The sequence below is a fragment of the Cibotium barometz genome, chromosome 41 (genome assembly GCF_041138505.1).
Source record: "Cibotium barometz isolate CiBa-2024 chromosome 41, ASM4113850v1, whole genome shotgun sequence".
Lineage (NCBI taxonomy): Eukaryota > Viridiplantae > Streptophyta > Polypodiopsida > Cyatheales > Cibotiaceae > Cibotium > Cibotium barometz.
The window spans coordinates 46,481,453-46,501,936 of NC_141086.1; the positions used below are offsets into that span (position 1 = coordinate 46,481,453).

At 40.8% G+C, this 20,484-nt stretch overlaps 1 protein-coding gene across 3 annotated transcripts in view; it reads right to left on the bottom strand.

Annotated features, from left to right (window-relative positions):
• Nucleotides 1-15,445: 15,445 nt before the first annotated feature.
• LOC147615008 (uncharacterized) overlaps nucleotides 15,446-20,484 on the bottom strand; it is a 53,122-nt gene continuing 48,083 nt past the window's right edge. The window contains exons 2-3 of one of the 3 annotated variants that reach the window (XM_086780293.1): nucleotides 16,122-16,944; nucleotides 15,446-16,005 (exon numbers count right to left, since the gene is read on the bottom strand). In XM_086780293.1, coding sequence (XP_086636419.1) covers nucleotides 15,590-16,005; nucleotides 16,122-16,896 — 1,191 coding nt within the window. In that variant the 5' untranslated portion in view covers nucleotides 16,897-16,944 and the 3' untranslated portion in view covers nucleotides 15,446-15,589. Of the gene's footprint in view, nucleotides 16,015-16,121; nucleotides 16,945-20,484 lie in introns of all 3 variants that reach the window. The other 2 variants (XM_086780291.1, XM_086780292.1) reach the window with 2 other exon arrangements.

A 20,484-nucleotide genomic window follows, 5' to 3' on the forward strand; every position in this document is an offset into this window, starting at 1 on the left:
AAATGAAGTAGAACGAGATTATACCACCATGGAAAGAGATTGGCCATGGTCTATACCGTTAAAATGTTTTGTCATTACCTTTTGGCGACCAAATTTTTTTTTTAAAGACCATCAAGCTTTTCTTTATTTGTTGAATAAACCTTGCACCATGGGAAAATCACCAGATGACTTCTAATTCTACTAGAGTTTGATTTTACCATCATAGTATGTAAAGGCTCTAAACATGTATTGGTCGAACATATGTCATGCATTCCTAAAATAGAGAGCCATCGATGGGTGCAATGATGACTTCCCAGATGCCCCTTGTTTCAACTATACCTGATTCTTGAGAATGGGGAGACAAAGTTGCACATTTCCTTGCTAATGACCTACCCACCAACTAGTGGAGGCGTGGGTTCTCTCTAGTTATGATCCATGCTTATATCCTCGAGATGAGGATCTTCTAGTTACGTGTTTCTAGGATAAAGTTTTACATTCTCGAGGAAAGACTCCTTTGTGAATGTGATGGGGATCCTAGGGCTTGCTCTTGAGTCAATGGTTTGTTCATGCACTGGGTAGCCAATTCTCCTAAGGATGGTTTGTCTTGTGCTTGGATGTTCTTCGCTTTCACTGGTGCTATCAAGGATCAACACCGTTTGACTCCACGTTGTGTTGACCGAAGGGTCAAATCTAGCAAGTGATTGTCCCTAGGATGCTTCAATGTCATCAAATAAGGGGTTCTTTTCACCAATTTCCCTGAGTGAATGTGCTAGTGACCATGTAGAGTCACACTCTAGACAAAGGAATTTATAGAGGAATGGGTGTTCACCTGATGTTGGTACGAGCATGGCTTAATCGAAGATACGACCGTTTGTGGTTGTAAAACACAAAGGGGCATTCCCTTGTGTAAAAATGATAATTCGCACGTCACAAAGGTATGGTTGTGGATAGATAGAGGGATGGGCATTCTCCAACTGAGGAACGGTCATTCAATTACAAAAGGACTCTCGCTCATGGGGCGAAATGGTCATAATTTTGCAATGTAGCCACCCAACTTCTTTGCTCAATCAGGAGAGAGTGTAGGTTGAGACAAAAAGTATTGAAGCACTCTATGATCACTCTTTACAAAGAAATGACTCCCATACAAGTAATGATGCCACTAAGTCTTCTTTATTTCATGACGTATTGCCAACATCTCTTAATCATAGACATGCATAACCATTTCCTTCTCATCAAGCTTTCGACTCTCAAAAGCGATCACTCCATTTTCTTGGAACAAAACAGCCCCAATGCCTCTTCCACATGCATCGGCTTGAACCATAAATGGCTTCATGAAGTCCTGGCATACAAGTATAGGGGCTCATGTGAACATCTACTTGAGCTCTTGGAAGCTATTATTGGCTATAGCATCCCAAAAGAAAGCCTCTTTCTTAAGCTTGTCAATAAGAGGTGTGGAAATATGAGTATACCTCTTAATGAACCTTCTATAAAATTATAACAAGCCCAAAAATCCCCTTAATTGAGTGGTATTTGTAGGCGTGGGCCAATTCTTAACACACTCAACCTTCTTAGGATCCACCATAATGCCTTCCTTTCTCACTATGTGCCCAAGATACTCAACCTTCTGTGCCATAAATCTAGATTTTCTCTCCTTTGCATATAAGTTGTTGGCTCTTAAAGCATCCAAAACGGCCCTTACATGCATCAAGTGCTCCTTCTCCCCTTTGATATATATAAATATATCATCAAAGAATACAAGCACCCATTTGTAGAGGAAAGGTCCAAGCACCTTGTTCATTAAAGCTTGAAATATTATGGTGCATTGCACAACCCAAACGGCATAACCAAATAATGGTAGAGACCTCTCTCGGTTCGAAATGCCATTTAAGACCATATAGGGAGTTTGGGAAAATCCCAATTCCCATTTTGTAAGATAAAAAAATGGGAGCACGGTAAACCCTTTTAAGATTTTGTCAAAACCCCCTCATACGACATATCATTAGAAAGCTATTGATGAAGAGTAGGCTCTAGATCCACAATCTCCAAAGACTTTGGAACTGGTATGCTCAAGATACATTACAAAGTAGATTGAAACGCAAATTCCCAAAGTAATGGGATTTTCCCAAACTCCCTAATATGGTTTTATTTTGTACTTATCACCTTCCTTGATTCTCAATTGGTGATAACCCGATCTCAAATCAATCTTAGAGAAGAAACATGCACCTTTCAACTCATCAAGCAAGTCATCAATTCGTGGAATAGGGAATCTATTCTTGATTGTAGACTTATTCCAATCCCTATAATCCATGCACATGCGAAAAGTGTCATCCTTCTTCTTGACCAAGAGTATGGGTGATGCAAAAGGTAATTATCTAGGAGTAACCCATCCCATGTCCATAAGCTCTTACACTTTCTTTGCCACTTCATCCTTCTCTACTTTTGACAATCTATAAGGTGGTTTGTTGATGGGATTTTGGTATGCGGATCAAGCTCTATCCCATGATCAACCTCCCTTTTTGGGGCGGCAAGCACTTTGGCATTTGGGACACATCCTCATACTCCTTCAACAATTCCTTCATACCTTTATGCATAACCTCACCCTTTTGTTCATTGCTTTATTCTTTGCAAAGCTGTAAAACATATATGCATCCCATCTTCTTTAGATCCCTCTTGAGTTGTGTGGCATTGATCATCTTGATACTTGGCACACGAGTTCCGGTCAATGTAACCTCATGGTTTCCATGCATAAAACTCATATACCCTTGCTGTAAATTCATGTGAAACAACACAAGAGTTGCCAACCAATCGCCAAAACAATGTCAATGGGACCCATATCCAATACATGTAAATCAGCCTTGCAAGTGTAATCATTTGTGAAAATTGACCTCACATCCTTGCATACCATTGCACAATCCATCTTTGCCCCATTAGCCACTTGAACCTCATGCCACAAAGATAAAGCTACAAACTGTAATTTAAGACTGCACATGGATTTGGTGTTGATAAAGCTATGTGTGCTTCCACTATCAAAGAAAACATGTGCCACCCTTTCATTAATGCATGACCTCAACCTTAAAGTATTGGCTCCTTTGCAACCAAGATAGGCATCACTTGAGATATTGCATGGGGTAGCCATATTGTCTTTGTCTGATAAGCACACATAGGCATTGGTAACCCATCGCTTGAAGCACAAACCCTTTTCCTTCAAGTCATTAAATACGATCTTCTCCCAAAACCTTGCTCTTGTTAGATGCTTTCGCATCAACTTGCTTCCCTCACCATTTGGAGGCCAAGAAAAAGAGTTACCAAACCTGAAATTTTTTCTTCCACCTCTTCCATAGATGGTTGGAAATCTAGGAGGACCCATATGATAAGAGACTCCACTTGAAGATTTGCCCAAAGTTGAAGTTCCACAATATTAGCTCTAAATCCATACCTTGATCCACTAGCATATGTATACTTTGCCTCATAGATCTCCGTAGAAGCATGATGGTGTCGGGCCTTTGAGCATCCACAACAACCTTGATGTTGTTTTGCAACCCTTTGATAAACTTACTCAATTTTTACTCCTCACTCAAGCCTTCCACATGAAGTGAAAACTTCATAAACTTGTGCAAATAGTCCTTGACATTGCTCGTTTAAGTGAGATCATCCCGTTTCTCCACCATCCTTGATCTATTACGGGCTGAAACAAAGGTTCTCCTCATCTCATTCTTGAAATCATCCCAAGTAGTTATCAAATAGCCACCATGAGCATTCAAGTGCTGCCACCATGAATGGGCATAACCTTCTAAATGCAAAGTAGCAAACAAAACCTTGGCCCTATCACTATGAGGACTAAAGCTCCATCTTGTCAATCCATTCTTCAAACTCCTCATTGGTTGAGCCTTCACCCTTAAACTTGCTAAAAGTCAAGTTGTCCTTCACTCCCTTAAACTCATCTTCATCACCACCTCGATGATGAACATGTGGTCTATGCTCCATTGATCTAACATGATTTCCCCCAAACTCATTGAAGTGATGAGGTCTACCATGATTAGGGTCCATCCCATTAAAATGATGACCCATCTCATCAAAGTGATGACTACTCATGTGTGAAGGATGATGAATCATTTCATCAAAGTGTTGTCCACTCATTTGTGGTATGTGTGGATGATGACCCATCTCATCAAAGTGTTGTCCACTCTTGTGTGGATGATTCCAATTTCCATTCACCCTTGATTCTTCCAAAACTATGCCTTTGCTTTTGTTCATATTTCTCCCTTGCATTGATGAAACCCCATTCATAGGACCATTCATAGTAGGCATATCGGGCATACTTGTTCCACCTTGATGCATCAATGACGGCGGCATCTTGTCCTTTCCAAGAATAAACCCATGATTTCCAACAACATGGTGCATAATAGCTTGAGGAGTATGCAATGCATTTCCATGTGAAGATCCCACAAAAGATCCATAAGCTTGTGGTCCCATTGGTGGAAAAGTGTTTGGTGCATATGGATGCAACATAGATCCACTGTAAGCTCCGTATCTTGCCTCAAGCTTGAGATCCCATTATGCAACTCCTTGCTCATAGAGTCAAACTTTTCCACCATGAACTGAAATCTCTGGTCCATCCTTTCAATCATAGTTTGCATGAGATTAAACATTGTATTCATGTTCATGTCCTCACCTTCTTTAGGTATTTGTGGAACATTTGCCTCTCTTGATGCATCCCTTCATTGGTGTTGCCCCACCAATTTCTTCTCGAAAAGCTCCTTGAGCAACCTTGTTTGCTTCTTGTCTTGCTTCCGATGTGCCCGCTTTTGTACTCAAGAGCTTCCTTATAGTTCCCCTTGTTGAGTTTAGCCTTCAGCATCCTCAATTGCTCAAAAGACTTTTGGAAGGGTTTCCAAACTCCAAATTGAATTATCTTTGGCTTCATAGACAGGTATTTCAATGCTCTATCCACATATGTAGTTGCCTTTGACCCGGTTGACCCTGTACTGTTCTTTGTTTTAACTTTTTGGAGAAGTCAAATTTATCACCAAAGTAACCAAATCTCGATCAAATGGAGGCCAATTTTGGAACTCTTTAGCTTGATGGAATTCTCTCAACAAGCCCTACACATCCATGTCAATGCCTTGACCACATTTGATCGAAAATTGTCCTTTGTTTTGATCTCTTTGACTAGTCAACTATGGCCATTTGACCAAGTCAATGATGCCAAAATTAAGAGCCCTTTGTTTGTCGAGGAGATAATGGTGTGTGCAAAGTCCCAACATGCTCAAATCTTCCACTTAATTCTTTGTTTTTGACTAGGCACCCCTTTTGTCTTGTGGGTAGACTTGCAGATTGAAGAAGTAAACGGAGTCCAAATCGAACACTTGAGAGCTCTAAGTGTTACCCTTGGAGATTATAATGAATCTATGCAAACACCTTGAAACCATCCCTAACCCTCTCGGACTGAATTAGGGTTTAGTGACACAACAGAAAACTGTCAAGATTCTCTCCAATTGCTATCCGTAGTTCCCTTTTGCATTGGTAGTGTCTCGGACACATTTAAAGGCATGAACCATATCAATTTGTATCTTGGGCATCCAAATCTAACCTCAAGTGCCTTGCATAAATGCTTTTTTTTGTAAAAATTTGATAGCACCTCCTTTGTTTTTACAACAAAATCTCAATATAAATTGAATTGAAATCCCATTGCAACACTATATCCAATGCTTACCAAATCTTTGCCCATTAAAATGCTTCCATTATGAGTGCTTGAAAGTCGATGTAGAGCGTTGAAGCTTACCAATCTCCCGGACAATCTCTTCCAACCCCCTTACTCAAGTTTGAAATCCGAGAGCAAGGGCTTGAGCCAAATCTTCACCACCATTGTACCTAATCCTCTTCCTTACCACTTTACCAAGGCACTCTGGCAAGGAAGATTCAAGCAAACTCTCCCCTTGGCCTCTCTGCCTATATGCCAAGGTACTCCTCTACCACAAACTAGATTCTACAATGGAAATAGATTACAATAAAAGAGTAGAAATAGGAGTTCACTTACAAATGGCACTTATAGATGCATTCCAATTTCCAACAACACAAGCGTTTAATGGTGATGATGAGGATTGCAAGGGTGAGCTCCAAAAGGATGTCTTCCAACAAGTACCACTTCAATCACTTTCCCTTCACAATGCTCAAACATATGCCTCTTTACAAGAGCATATAGCATACCTCATATCACTTGCATCACATGATCAATGGCATACATCTTTATTCCATACTCATATGAACCCATAGCATGATTCATGCATGTCATGTGACATCTCATAGCATGAAAATGGCTATGAATGGCATCTACAACTTTCCAATGGTGTGTAACAATGCATGAAAGGAGTTCAATGCCACCAATTGAACCATGGGAATCCTTAATTGCCAAGAAATGCTAAAAATAGAACTAAATCCCCAAATTGCTTCTAAGAAAATAACAAGAACGCTCAAATCTTGCTTAGGGTTATCCTAATGCTTAAATTGAGGATATATGGTTGCACATGGTCTTCATATTGAGGCATCATATAGCTCTCCATACCAATGAATAGCATGTATATTTGACCAATGGCAAGAAATTAGGGCTATTATTATAAAATCCCAAATTGTATCACTTGAGATTTGGAGAAATCAAAGGAATCAGCTAATGTAGAGGCTTAATGTAGAGGCTTTAACAAGCTTATTGATGATTAAAAGCTTAATAAGCAACTACTTAACCCACCTTAAGCAATACTATCTCCATGGAACCCTAGGGAAGAAAAACGCAGGCCGTTTTGTCGCTCAAACGCTGCAAATTCCCATTAATGTTGGCCATTACAAACTCTTTCTTTTGTAACAAGATTCACACAAGCTTTATTAGCCATAGCAAGGGTGATTGAATTGAAGGAGTTGGCAACCTATTAGCCAAACGGCGACTTCACGTAGGCCGTGAGGAGCGAATCGGTGTCGTTTTCGTCCATTGAACCATCAGACGACTCAGTTTAATCCCTGCATTGCTGCTCCAAGTCTACAAGATGAACAAATGTGCCTCCAAGATGCCCTAGCATCAAAAACGTGGATGGGCAGAAAGGGGAAACATGAAGTGGATCCACGCTACACATGAGTTGTCCATTTGGCTAAAAATTTATCCGCGTGTCAAAATTGATCCAAAATGGCTCAAATTTGAGACAAAGCATGTCCAAATGCCATGGCCAACAACCACGATCACCATTGCCCTGATTTTTATCATCAACATGAGTGATTTCTCCACCTTTGCACCAAAATTTTCAAGAAAATCTTAAAAATTTCAAGAAACTTAAGAAAGATCAAGAAAATCAAGAAATCCAAGAATCTCTCAAATTTTCTTGAATCTAAGATGGAAATAGATCAAAGACATGGCTGCTCTGATACACCAATGAAAGAAAGCAGCCTCTAGATTAACTTAAATTTAGTCTAATTAGCCTTGGATTAGCCTAGATTAAGAGGATTAGCCTACGTTTAGAGAGAGAAGAAAGAGAGAGACTTATGTATTCGTGATTATCAAAAGGTACAAAAAATATGGTGTATGTGGCCTATATATATGACCCCCTTTCACACTGTCATAAGTGTTGTCCCCCCATGGGCATGGTCAATTGGCCTTGGGCCTATTATTCATATGAGACCATTCCACTTTGTTACAAATGCTAAAATATTATCCCATTCAAAAGATATGAATTTTTACCAAACCCCTGAAAAGACATATTTATGTCCTGCTAAACTACCAAACTAGTGTTAATCCCTCGATAACCCATAATGTTTTGGTTAGCAAGGTGTAGTAACCCTTTAAGGATCATCATCAAGACACTTACAGACCAAAAATAAAAAATAAATTAGGTCAAAAATGGGTGGAAACAACTCGCTAGAAAGTTGAATCGTGGGGCTATCTTAGTCGAATCATTTACAAAAAGCCGGATCATTGGTAGTCAAATCATCCAAGAGTTTGATCATTTCATTTGTTGTTGCAAAAAGATAGAGTCGTGGCATCAAATATTACCTGGCCTTAAATGGGTTCATAAAGAGGTTTAAATTTGGGTGGGGTATGGTACATAAACTAATAAAATCTTTAGAGAATATTAGGTGGACGTGCCATTAATGCATAATAGTCAAGGTGCCACCTTTCACAAATCGAACAGTCGAATCACTAGTTTTAAAAAAGTGCAATTGTGCAATCAGTGTAGTCAAAATTCAAAAGTTTAATCACCCAATCTGAAATCATTGATCTAATACTAAGATTGAGATAGAGGCAAATTGCCTAAAGAGGACAAATCACCTAGAACTTTCAAACTTATAACTCGAATTGTTTGAAAGTCGAATCGTGCTTAGTTGGAGGGACTTAGAAAATCTAAAATTTTCAGCAGAAGGGATCTATGGAAATCCTTTGATCTTGATCAATAAAATCTCAAAAATATAAAAACATACAAAAAGTCCAAAAACATTTCTCAAAATGCCATAAAAAATAGCAAACAAGAAAAGACCAAAATTTTGAAAAACCAAAAAAAAAGTCCCATAAAAGGACCTTAGCACGTTATTCTAGCACTACATCAAGTGCTTATACATTTGTGATCATGCCAGGTTATTGCTCAATCATATTCCAATCCTAGTTTTGAAGATGGCATGTCGTCATATGCTCTGACACTACGGAGTGGTATATGACCACGAGTGGAGTTGACCACCCTAATAGCACTAGACACTCGTTCGGAAGCAAGCCAACAATCCACCATGGTAGAGACTAAATCAATATTATGGGGTATTAACCCTATTGAGATTTCGCAAGTGGGAATGGATACCGACAATGAGCATTGTGTATTCATGGGTGAATCATCAAGAAGGGCTAAGAGAGCTCAAAAATCATCAAGAAGGGCTAAGAGAGCTCAAAAATCTCATCCAAGTGGAGAAAGAAGAGCCACCAAGGAAAAGGTTTGCACGCAAACCATAAGTAAAACCTATGTGCTACAGTGCTATGGGCATCATGAAATTGTGAAGGTTCCAATCTAGATTAACCATAATGGGGTGTCGATGGTCACTTCCAACTATGCCAAGACATGAACCACAAATCTTCGAAAACCCACACAATTTTTAGGTAGATTCTGAGGGAAATATGTATATCCCCATGCGAAGACTCCTCTAGCATCCCACCAAGCAATTGTTGATGTGCCAACATGACCACACAGGACCACACAGGACCGCATAGAATCCTTGATAGTTCAAGAGTCACACGGAACCAATTGTGACTCAACCTCCAAATATGATAGACATATTCTTCTTGAGGAGGGTTAGAGTTGATCAAAAGGCGACATAGGCCTATGTGAGTATGCCCAAGGCAACATCACCAACACACAAAGGGATGAAGGATAGGAACCCCTTAATTAGTACATGTTATTATCTCACCATAGAGACCAAACCACTTATGTTGATAAAGGATGGTAACACAAGCATCCCAAGAGTGTGGCCAATGAAGTGAGGAAAGGTCTGGTTAGGTGGAGTTTTCCCATCCAATGCAAACTTGAAACCTAGGACATCGAGGCCAAGTGAGACCAAAGCCCTATGGTGTGAGGAAACATTCATACATTTGGCAAGGGAAACGAAGGGCAGTCCCAAAGATGAGATAAGGCTTCCCCCACATAATACCTTAATATTTAGTCTCCGCGGGAGAGAGAACCATTATTCACAAAATTGTCCCTATAGGAAGTCATAATAGTAACCTCAGTTGAGCCTATTAGACCTACTCATTTAGAATGAAGAACTACAAGAGTAGAGAGTCACACATGATCCACAAGCATACCAATAACTCATGGAGTGTTATTACATGGGTATCCCATGATGCATACATGCTTTGCACCTCCAGAGCCACCCAGAGAAACATCTTATTTTATAGAGTACCAATATGTCATGATTACAAGAACTATGTTGGAAGAAATCATCCTTAATGAATGGCTAAGCATGTCTGCAACATCGCGGCTAGAGGACAAGGACTGCGACTCTCAAATTTGAGCAAAGAAACATGAGTGTCCTTCTTATAGAAGGAGAACCATGACAAATCTCCTCGGAGATCCAAAAATTACTCGCTCTAAAAGCAGGTCCAATCGAGCCCATAACTTTGATAATTTGGAAACTCTAAGCATCATTTGCAATAGTACCAACCCTTCTCGGAAGCAACTCACGTACATCTCTAGATGGGGGAGCCCTAGTGAGTAAGGGGGAAACCTCAATGTATCTTAGCCTAGTGAATGACCCATTGCTTCCATCATAATATCTCTTATTGCATCGCATGGTCTTTAACTTCTTTTATTCTCATGATACATCTTTGGGTGTGCCATTATAATGCACATGTAATAGGCACGCTTTAATTGTTTTACTAGTACACTCACATGATCGCACACCACTCATGCACCACAATTTCTTTAATTGCTTTTAATCTCATGATGCATCTTAGGGTGTGACATTATAAGGCACATACAGTAGGCATGCTTTAATTGTTTTACCAATATACTTGCATGATCGCATAATACCATTCATACACCGAGAACCCAAGATAGAAACCTCATCCTTGACAGCCCATGGAGCCCCACTAATCTCTCTTGCACAACAGCATACCATAAATGCATTGAGAATATCTAGGGCACTACATTGTAAGGTGTAGCATTAGGCACAAGGAGTTGTTGAGGCCAATCACTAAAAAAGCACTTAAAAATTCATACAAAATTTCTTGGATCGTTTGGCAATCCGACTCTTGGAAGACCGTTGAAGAATTTTTTATGATCAAAATCTTCTCCCAATGTGGCATGTCCAAAATATTTCAACCCTTCTCCACAAACCCTCTTCTATGACATGATGCCATTCGTAACGTTTTGCTCACGTTGCTTACAATGCAGTGAAACTTCCAAGGATGGAAGCATGTCTATGGCGGGGGGATATTACCTCAATCCACACTCATCCATTTTTTTATAGTTCCCCACCATAGCTTAAGTGATTCAAATTATGGTAAGCTTATAGTCCACTTTTGTAATAGAAGGTCGGCCGTATAAGACTTGTATAAATATGATCGTCTATTTTGGGCACCCCATAAGTGTTGGACAGCTAGGCAAAGCCCTTTGTATATAAGTGACTTATCTTAATGTGAAGGACACAACATCTTCTAGTGAACCATCTTCTTTCTTCTTCTCTAAAGTTTCTACCTTCTTGCTTGTGTTTGTTTATGTACATGTGGTGATGGATTACTTGTGGTGGGATGATGAGCAATGTGTGCATGATTGCTTTCATTTGAGTAGCTTGTAGATGCTTGGATTAGAAGAACAAAGTGGCTTCAAGCTTACTAGCTTAGCCATGGTTTATGGAAGGGCTGTCATGGAGGATTGAAGGGGGATTGAAAACGCAAACTAGAGGGATTGACACACCTCTCTAGGCTTCTCTTACCACTCTTCCTAATAACAAGGGACTTACAAGCTTCAAGAAAAAGGCTAGGTAAACGATGATTCCCAGCTTTGGCTAGAAGGCTCATTTGGAGATGATGAGTGTGTGTGTGTGTGTGTGTGTGTGTGTGTGTGTGTGTGATAATAATATGCTATATATAATTGATATAATTACATGTTATATATACATAGTTATATTTATAATTATATGAGAGATATAAATATATCTATGACATTATATACATGTGTGTGCATGTGTGTGTGTGTGTGTGTGTGTGTGTGTGTGTGTGTGTGAGAGAGAGAGAGAGAGAGAGAGAGAGAGAGAGAATAAAGGCTTTAGAGTTTAAAGTTTACTATAAAAATACTCAAGCGGGGATGCTTTTGGCACACCCTTGGGGAGGCAGTTGGGACCCAATCTAGTGTTCTCTCGCATCTATATTTTTCTATCAACACGTTTTCCGAGGTCTCACGTATTTTTCCATTTTAGTGGTATCAAAACCCAGGGTACACTTGCCAAAAAAGTGTATGATTGGGGCACTCAGATGGCCCATGAACTAAAGAACGATGACACGAATCCCAAGTAACCAACGCGGATAGCGACTATCACAAAGCATCGGCGAACGTCGGCGCTGACTGTGAGGTGGGATTTATATCCGAAGGGACTTGGTGCCTTGAGGGTATGCTAGCCCGCCTCGAATAGTTTGCCTCTATATGGGGAGGAGGTGCAAGGAGAGGCAAAGCACGGACCCATGGTAGGCACCTTAGGAACGCGGCGGACCGGCGAGCCGTGCTGTGCCGACGCGGCCGGGCCGGCGGATCATCGATGGAAGGCAAGACCCAAGACGCACTCGGCACCCACGGAACCTCTCCCGCACCCGGGAAGGCCTAATGTGCCTACCCGGTGCGTGAGTGTGTTCCTAAGGTGCCTACCATGGGTCTGTGCTTTGCCTCTCCTTGCACCTCCTCCCCATATAGAGGCAAACTATTCGGGGCAGGCTAGCATACCCTCAAGGCACCAAGTCCCTTCGGATAGAAATCCCACCTCACACTGACAACAACAAGGAACCAGCCACACAATAGCACCACCGACTGGCAAACAGGGGCCAGCACAAGATCGATAAACCCACCAGAAATATGACCGACCGGCAATGAACAACGGCACAGCACATGACGACCCAACAAAGCGTGGATGTCTCTTGAACAACTAAGCGCTAGGCAACCAAGCGCAAGGAAAGCAAAGCATGATGAAGAGACATGCTTGGAGAGGCACTATGGCTGCACAGGAAACAAAAGAAAAGCAAAAAAGAGAGGCAAATCTCTTAAAAAAAACAAGAAAAACAAGTTCTCTCTCTCTCTAAAAACAAACAAGTTCTCTCTCTCTCTCTCTCTCTCTCTCTCTCTCTCTCTCTCTCTCTCTCTGCTTTGCAAGGGACTCTCAACTTGGGTAAAATTTTCCAGTTATGCACTGCACTCAGACCGATGTTATCCTACGCTGTATGGTTATTTCACTCAACTAATTCATAGTCTTGAGTTTGAACATACGGGTAGGCATGTTGTTATGTGTGGTGTAAGCATGATGTGCAGGTTATTTTAATGATTTATATCATGAAGCCGCATTAAACATTCGATAATTATCAGCTTGATGTATGATAAGTCATCTTTACTGAATAATTATATTCAGTTATTAAAAAATTATTTTAAATTTCTCTATTTCCCTTAACCTTTTCATTTTATAGCCAACAATACATCAAGATAAGACTATCTTACTTTTGGATTTTATTTTTATATCATCAAGTTTTATTTAATATTTATTATTTAAGTTTATTTTCACTTGGACTCAATATGATCGATAATGATGAAGAACAAGACTATGAGGGTGACGACTACTCCGACTCTTAGAGTAACATATTCATTTGATTATCTCTACAATAAATTTTATTTAAGACTTTTTGTAAATTTCAAAGAGAGTTCTTATGCATCAAAAGTAGAACTTCTTGGAGGAAGTGGTCTTTCTATCTTGAACTATACTTTATGAATTTGTCACCATGAATTAGTCTTATGGTATGGGACACAAGATTAATCATATGTGAAGTATTTCGATGCATACTTATCTCTAGATTTGTGTGGGATAATTTCTGGTAGTATGGAACACTAGAATTTATTACACATAGAAGTCTTTGATATAATGTCTCTTTTACATATCTATGATAAATATTTAGTGATATTTATCTGTGATGGATAACTTATCACAAATTAAATATTGATTATAAGTAAATCCAACTAATTGTGACATGTGTGACGCATGTAAGGAATGTGTGAGTTTAATTGTGAGTAAATCCAATCAACTCTTCTTATTAATTTTTTATGAGAGTGACCCAGTGTGATATAAGAATCGAGAGTGAATCTGATTCTTTAAAGAGTGACCCTAGGTGGTGAGAAATCCAACCAATTATGACACCTGTGAGACGTGTGGTGTACTCTGTGAATTCGTATGAGTCGTATAAAAACATTGTGAATGAATCCAATGTAAAAGTTTGATTGTGAGTGAATCCGATCAACTCTAAGACACGTGTGACACATGTAAAGGTTATGTGAGTTTGTGAGTGAATTTGATCGACTCTAAGACATGTGATGACATTGAGAGTGAATCCAATTAATTATGTAAAGGACATTGTGAGTGAATCCAATGTGAGAACGGTAATTGTTTTTTATCGCTCGTGTGTGTTGATAGTTACAACCGAGGACGGTTGTCTCTTCAAACAAGAGGACTATCACGAGAGAGGTTTTGGAAATATTTTACTATCAAATTTTTGTAAAAGGAATGCTTATAAAGCAAGCTTGGACTAAAATAGCCATGTAATCTATTTTTTATGACATAAAATACTATAAAAATACTCGAGCGAAATGCTTTTGGCACATGATTGAGAGGACGGTTAGAACCCAATCTGGTGTTCTCTCGCATCTATATTTTTCTGTTGACACGCTTCCCAAGATCTCGTGTACTTTTCCGTTTCAATGTGTAAGACTTCGCTTGTAATTCAGCTTGTAATTCAATGAATGGTTATGGCTTAGAAAACTAAAAATAAAGTATCACACACACACACACACACACACACACACACACACACACATATATATATATATATATATATATATATATATATATATATATATTCACGTGCACATGCACACACACATTTGTGTCCTATTTTAACACACATACACATGATGTTGAAATACTTTATTTTCAGTTTTCTAAGCTGTAACCTTCGCTAAATTACAAGAGAAGTCTTACACACATTCACATTTACTCATGGAGTTGGATATATATGTATGTATGTATGCATCTCTATGTATTCATGTATGCATGTGTGTGTGTGTGAGAAAATACGAGAATATATATGTATGTACGTCGTATTTTTTTAAATAGTAGCGACCTTTCCTTGGCTGGCCCGGAAAAGTACTCTTCCTTGGCAGTGCCTAACACAGGCAAAAGGAGACACTGTAGACGGGGAGAATCAAGTCTCTAGTGCCCATTGCCATTTGTTAAACTTCTTGTGAAAGAATGCAGGAAAGGCTATTCACCCTTCTTACCACTCACTATCAGGAGTACTAATAAATGCATTCTAATGGCGATTAAGTCTCCTGATGGAGGACAAAACAGTTTTAGCAAATATGATCAAGCCCTTGCAGATAACAAATACATTACTTCCTAAAGATAAAGGCAACTCTTATACAAGAAGGATTTTTATGGGCACACAAGAAGGAGAATGAAATATTTGCATGAGAAAATTCACTCTAATGTGCCACTCAGCACTTGTGTGGGCACAAATCTCTAGCAGGCTCAAGCGTCAGACGTCGGTGCCCTCGACGCTCACCTGAACCCAGCCTAATATGCTCATGGCAGGCAAGAAATCAACGTAAAAAAGAGCAGCATAGCAGTCGTGAAGAACGAGTCATAATGCACATGCAGCCGGAAATGATGAGACTAAATGACACATGCACTTGAAGAGAGTATCTAAAAGGCAAACCTAGGCATTTACATATACATCTGCGAGTACAAGATAACCAATGTAAGCTTCAGCAAAATTGTACACCATCAGATCCACGGGATAAATAGTAATCAGAAGAGAAGACTGAGCTAAGTGAAACAAAGTTTACTGTTAATGAGATGAGAACACTCCCAGGCTAGAGATTGTATGTGTCATCCTTTCCATGGAAGTAATCAACCCCTTGCCAATCTCAATGGTAGCTTCTAGTTTCCTTTCTTCCAGCTGGAATCTTTTCTCTGCCAGCTTCAGCTTTCTTTCCTCTAACAGCAGCTTGCGTTCGTTAAAGTCACCACCTTTGCTCTTCAAGTTTTGATCCTTGGAAGGCCTTGGGACACCATTTTCCTCAACTGCATTCACACCAAAGACTGTCCTTTTCTTGGTATCAGTGGGTGTGTGTCTAGTGGAGCGGCGAGGTGTAGATTTGCGCTTCTGGCCTATAGACACTAATGCCTGCTCATCCACAACAGAGGGGCTCTCTTCGATGGCTAGGGTCCCATTTTGAAGGGGATCGTTTCCAGTGTTTGTAGCTGCATCCACTACAGAAAACATGATGAAGCAGTAATCATTATACTAGTGCTTAAGACCAAAAATGAAGGCTCAATGCTGCTCAAAACACAATTAATCCAGTGATCTGATTTCCGACCTGATTGTTCCATGATGGACGAGTCTATGACAATTGTTGAAATGTCAAGAGACTTTAGAAACCCAAATCGGGCTGCCATTGCATCATACAGCTCCTTGTCAAAAACACGAGGGAACCCTTCTTTTTCTCTTTCATCGCCCTGCATTACCCAGAAGCTGCCTTTGCCTGTAGGTGGCTGTCTTTCCCATTCCAAAATCTTCCTAAAAGCCGACCATATCCTTTCCCACTTGTCCTTGCATTGAGAAGCTAACTTATTGGCACCCATAGCCTTGCAAAATTCGGCCACCTCATCCCATCTCTCTGATGAGATTCTCATCTTCTTCCCAGCCTTCTCATTATCCACATTCTCATTGTCGTACTTGTTTGCCTCAGCTTTCTTGGCATTGAAAAGAGCCATAACTTCATTATGGCTCCAATGGCAGCGTGAACGTTGGGCAATTTTAGAGGGGGCACCATCAGAGACTGCCTTATCTGAGGGGCAATCCACAGCACCATCTGACATAACAATGTCCGGCACAGCATTAGGCCCGATGTCTTTGCAGCCACTTGGACTAGCTTCCACCTCTCTTTGTTCTGATTGAGAACTTGGATTTCGTTCAAATGCATTCTGTGATTTCAAAGCACTGTGCGAAAGCTTCTGCGAAGAGTTCAGATCTAGGGGCGTTTCACTTGAAAATTCCGGGAAAGCAAGATTGGGGAAAGGGCTTAAACGAAGTGGCTGTGGAGAAGGAGATCCTGGCAGAGGGATGTTGACAACAGAATGAGGGTTAGCCATTTTGCAGTTAACAAGCACCTAGTTGATGATGATGAAGCAACCTGTGATCTGCAACCAGTTATCCACATGATAAACTCTCTCTCTCTCTCTCTCTCTCTCTCTCTCACACACACACACGCACACCCCTATGCCAGATTGTTCACCACAGCCAGTGTCACCAAAGCACTGTTAAAGTTGCACAATGGTAAAGCCACAGACCACGAGGACCTCCACAATGAGCACTCTGCACATGGATCCACTAATCCTTGCGCAGATCTTCAATAAGGCTTTGCGTGAAGGTTTCCCCCTCCTAGTACACAAACACCTTGTTCCAAGGCAAGAGACCCTATGGACCCTAATAACTACCGGACTATCATGATTGGCCATACTTAGAGAGACAAACAACACTAGGACCACCAAGCTTTAGAAGGAACTATTCAACACTCGCTCATAACTTTATCTTCAGGGCCATGATTGAGGAGCCTAGGGTACACTGCAGCGGGTTTATTGTTGCTTTGTAGACTTCCAAATGGCTTTTCACTCGGTCATCACCCAGACTACGACTTCTGAGCACTAACAAGAGCTCCACTTTTCACTTGAGACATAGTCACACGAAACGGCCGTTTCAATCCCTGGAAACGTGTTTCTCCGTTTTAGGACCCCATCCATTTCCATGGCCGTTTCTCATTTCCCGAGTCATAGTGTCACAAGAAACGGCCGTTTCCACCCCTAAAAACTCGTTTCCCCGTTTTTGTTCCTCGAACGTTTCCATTCCCATTTCTTGTTTCTAGTGACTATGACCTAAAAAGTGATTCCACTACATACGTTCATGAACAGTCAAGTTGTTGAGCACCAAGAGGTCTTTCAAGAGAGATTTATAGCACAATTGGGATCAAACAGAGTTGCTCCCTCTCTCATACACTTGGGAAGACCAAGATGCTTTTTAACACACCTTGGCCAGTTGCAGCTAGACATTCTTTCACACGTAGAGGAGATGAATTTGAGTTGGTTAGATCATATGTATATTTGGGGATCACTTTTACTAGCCCCCTCTTTACTATGCATCTTGCCGCCCATACGCAGTTGGCACGAGGAGACAGTGTTCTCACACTCATTTCCAACAATCTAGTACCAAATGTTGGCTATATGACACTTTGGTTCACCGGTAATCATGTATGGGGCGTCTTTCTAGTGAACAAATTTGGGAGAGTGTCGGAGGAGAGTGGAAAGGCTACAAGTTATCATACTTTCACGCATGATCAAGAGTAAGATAGTATTGGCCGAGTTCAAATCAGTCCATGTTCTAGTCCTTCACATACATACAGTATGTAAGATCCCTCCCCAAGGTTACCCCAAATGTGTAAGGAATTGTGTTAAAAAAGTACCTTTTGCAATTAAGTTTCCTAGAGAGAGAATGTGTTGAATTAATGAAGTATTCAATTGGAAAATTTCCCCTTAGGTTTAAAAAAATGTGTATGTGCTCAGTTTCCAGTTTGGACCCCATTTGAACTATGTTTTTAAAGTTACAAATTCAACGGGACCCTTCATGCGGTTGGGGTCGAACAAAAATGGGAAAAAATTGGACATCTGAACTCTAATTTGGGTCATGTGACTAAACCCTCTGCGAACTCTAGAAAAAATAAAACATTAATTGGGATTCCTGAACTTGGTATACTGGAAGTTGTGCAAAAAAAAAAAAAGGTGTTGTCAATTTAATTGATGGATTTGGTAAAATCTTGGGAGGTCAAATAATAAAAAATCCCATGGTCCGAAGCATAAATTGATCGTGACTCCTCATTGGTCAAGGCCAATGTGTAGACTTCAAAAAAAATAAAAAATGTGCACGTGCACCCCCTTTTTTTATTTATATTTATTTTTTAAGAGAAGTTGAGGTCAAAAAAGGGAAACTTCCAACCGCGTACTAATGGGCATGTCTTTCCAAAAAGTGACGAGGAGGGAGGGAAGCCACCAAGTGGCTACCTTTCTTTCTTTTTTTAATCCTCACTCTAACCTATGAATAACCTCTTCCACCTCCCCCCTCCCAAAAAAACAGAGCATGAGATTTCTCAATTTGAAATTTCACCGATTTCAGTCTATGATCAGAGGCCAAATTTATTTGGGAGGAGAGCCCACCAAGCCGTGACCCAGCAACCACAAAAGGCCAATCCAACCAGCCGATGAGACCCGAGCGATGGAACCAACGACCACTAGCGATGCATAGCAACAAAGAGCAGCGGCCACGGACACCCACCGGCTGGCAAGCAACAGCGGCGTGAACTTGCAAGCAAAGCAACAAAGCATCAGCCATTGGGAAACACAAAAGAGGTGAGCTATCACTCCCTTTCTCTCAAGGGGAGATGTGAGTAGAGTGTGGCCCTTCTACCCTTTATAGCGGGTAGAAGGAGCCATAACTCTATGTGGGATAAATCCCCATGCCCTCCCCTCATTCTCCTTGCATGGAAACACGAAAGAGAGAGTTTGTGCTGTTACTTTTTTTTTCCTTATGTTGAACCCAAACAAGGGTAGTTTCTTAAAGCCATATCTTAGTCATGGAAGTAGATTTATTCATGCTTCTTTTTGTGGGTTGAAAAGCCATAATTCAAGTATTTAAACCATGCACATGGTTGCCCTTAGAATTGGAGATTTAGAGTTGAGAATGAAAGTGGTTTTCAAATAGGACCTAGTTCACATGTGGTGTTTATGTTAAATGTTAATAGTGATTAATGTGGGAATAAACAAGTGCTTGTTGGTTGTGTAAACTAGCACTGTAATTCATGCTTTCGATTACTTTTGTAATTCCTTTGCTATTGTGTTGATAACCTGATTGGTCAACATCTCTCTCTCTTTTATCCCCACTAGTTGTGCGTTTGCACTCTTATACTTGGCATCTTGCCAACATTTGGTATCAGAGCCCCTGCTGCCTTTGCTTGGCTGCAGCCAGTGGAGCTCCACGCATAGATTAAGGCACCGCCGATGCAGAGCCAGGCGCTGCCGTCCGCCGCTACCCAAAGCCCGCTGCCAAACAAACAGGCGGCGCTAGTGCCCAGCCAATCGCAGCCACCGGTGGTTCACCTGTCTGCGCCACCCTAGCTAGCACCTACACCACTGGCCACCCGCGTAGCTCTGCTTTGTCTCTGCCTGCTCTCACGCACCACCCAGCTAGTGCCTGCGCCTTGCAGTGCAGACCACGCACACCGCCGATGCAGTATTCCAATACTCACACCAGAGCAATTGCCCTTCCTTGAGCTCAGATAACACTCACCAAGGTTACCACCCTTCCATGAGTTCACATAATCACTCACCAAGGTTACCACCCTTCCATGAGTTCATATAATCACTCACCAAGTTTACCACCCTTCCATGAGTTCATATAATCACTCACCAGGGTTACCACCTGTCACGCGTAAAATCTCTAGGAGTCTTCTTTCAGCCCTAAACACCTTTCGAGGGACACATAGATGCAAAACGCAAACAGAAGATGGAGAGGAGAGAGAGAGAGAGAGCTGAGTTTTCAATATATTCATAATGTACAAAAAGGGTACAATCTTAGCAAGATTGTACCTAGGCTAACCCATAAAAAGGTATTCTTGACTCCAAAAGTCCTATCCT